Below are 1,476 nucleotides of genomic sequence, written 5' to 3' on the forward strand. Positions count from 1 at the left end.
CCATTGCCGAGCGCCCACCATGCCCCAGCACCCAGCATTGCCCAGCACCCAGCATTGCCCAGCACCCAGCATTGCCCAGCACCCAGCACTGCCCAGCACCCAGCACTGCCCAGCACCCAGCACTGCCCAGCACCCAGCACTGCCCAGCACCCAGCACTGCCCAGCACCCAGCATTGCCCAGCACCCAGCACTGCCCAGCACCCAGCATTGCCCAGCACCCAGCACTGCCCAGCACCCAGCACTGCCCAGCACCCAGCATTGCCCAGCACCCCACACCAGTGCTGTGTCCCTCTCACCCCAGTGCTGCGTTATTTCCTGGAGTACCAGTGGTTCGTGGATTTTGCCCTCTACTCCACCGCCGTGTACGTCTTCACCGAGGGCTACTACTGCCTGCTGGACCCCCAGAAGGAGATGAACATTGGGGTGCTCTGGTGCCTGCTGACTGTCTTCTTCTCCATGTATCCTCCTGCCAACTTTCAGGGTGTCATTTCCTCCCCTGGGCCTGGGAGAGGGAACCCACCATCCTTGGTTTTTACCCTGTTAAAAAAACCCAGAAGGAGATGAACATTGGGGTGCTCTGGTGCCTGCTGACTGTCTTCTTCTCCATGTATCCTCCTGCCAACTTTCAGGGTGTCATTTCCTCCCCTGGGCCTGGGAGAGGGAACCCACCATCCTTGTTTTTTACCCTGTTAAAAAAAAACATTGGAGGAATAAAACTGAAGTGTATGGATTTCTAAAGCTGCCGAGCTGTGAAGGTGCCCAGTGAGAGCCCTCCCCAGGAGGTGGAGAGGTGGCCTGATGATGTGGATGCTTTACAGTGTGCTAATGAGCAGGAGGGGTCCCAATGGTGCTGGGGGGACGATCCTGAAGCCCCCCCAGTTTCCTTGACAGCTGCTCCTCACCACCAGCAAGGTCTTCTTCACGGTGATGCGCCATTACTTCTCCTCAGAGGAGGGGGGGGAACGCTCTGTCTGCCTCACCTTCGCCTTCTTCTTCCTCCTCCTGGCCATGGTGGCCCTGGTCATCCGTGAGGACTACCTGGAGTTCGGCCTCGAGCCCGGTGGGTGACGGGGGGATGGGGAGAGGTGGTCCCTGGGGGCACCCCACTGATGGGGGGGTCACTCCCTGCAGGGCTGGCCAGTGTCAGCAACAACCTGGAGAGCATCCTGAAGCAGCGGGGCTGGGAGTGGATGTGAGTTGACAAGGGGGCTGGGAGGAAAGTGGGGGGTTTTGGGAGGTGTTTTCGAATTTTGGGGTGGGGACCCCTCCAGGGGCTCAGTGGGGATGGGGCCAACCCGTCCCCCCCCCCATGCTGTCTGCTCTCTCCACAGGTTGCCCCTTGCCAAGCTGGCCTTCAAGCTGGGGCTGGTGGCCCTGTGCTCCTTCCTGGGTGCCTGCCTGACCTTCCCGGGGCTGCGCCTGGCCCAGACCCACCTGGACGCCCTCCAGATGGCAGCTGACAAGCCCCTCGTCCCG

General features: G+C 61.0%; 1 protein-coding gene across 1 annotated transcript in view; it reads left to right on the forward strand.

Annotated features, from left to right (window-relative positions):
- Nucleotides 1-1,476, forward strand: part of TMEM161A (transmembrane protein 161A) — a 33,926-nt gene that overhangs the window by 30,978 nt on the left and 1,472 nt on the right. Inside the window, exons 3-6 of the mRNA XM_009995084.1 lie at nucleotides 300-458; nucleotides 909-1,060; nucleotides 1,132-1,192; nucleotides 1,332-1,470. Of these exons, the coding sequence (XP_009993386.1) occupies nucleotides 300-458; nucleotides 909-1,060; nucleotides 1,132-1,192; nucleotides 1,332-1,470 (511 nt within the window). The remainder of the gene's footprint in view (nucleotides 1-299; nucleotides 459-908; nucleotides 1,061-1,131; nucleotides 1,193-1,331; nucleotides 1,471-1,476) is intronic.

Source organism: Chaetura pelagica, unplaced genomic scaffold, assembly GCF_000747805.2.
Source record: "Chaetura pelagica isolate M959 unplaced genomic scaffold, ChaPel_1.0 scaffold463, whole genome shotgun sequence".
Taxonomy (NCBI): domain Eukaryota; kingdom Metazoa; phylum Chordata; class Aves; order Apodiformes; family Apodidae; genus Chaetura; species Chaetura pelagica.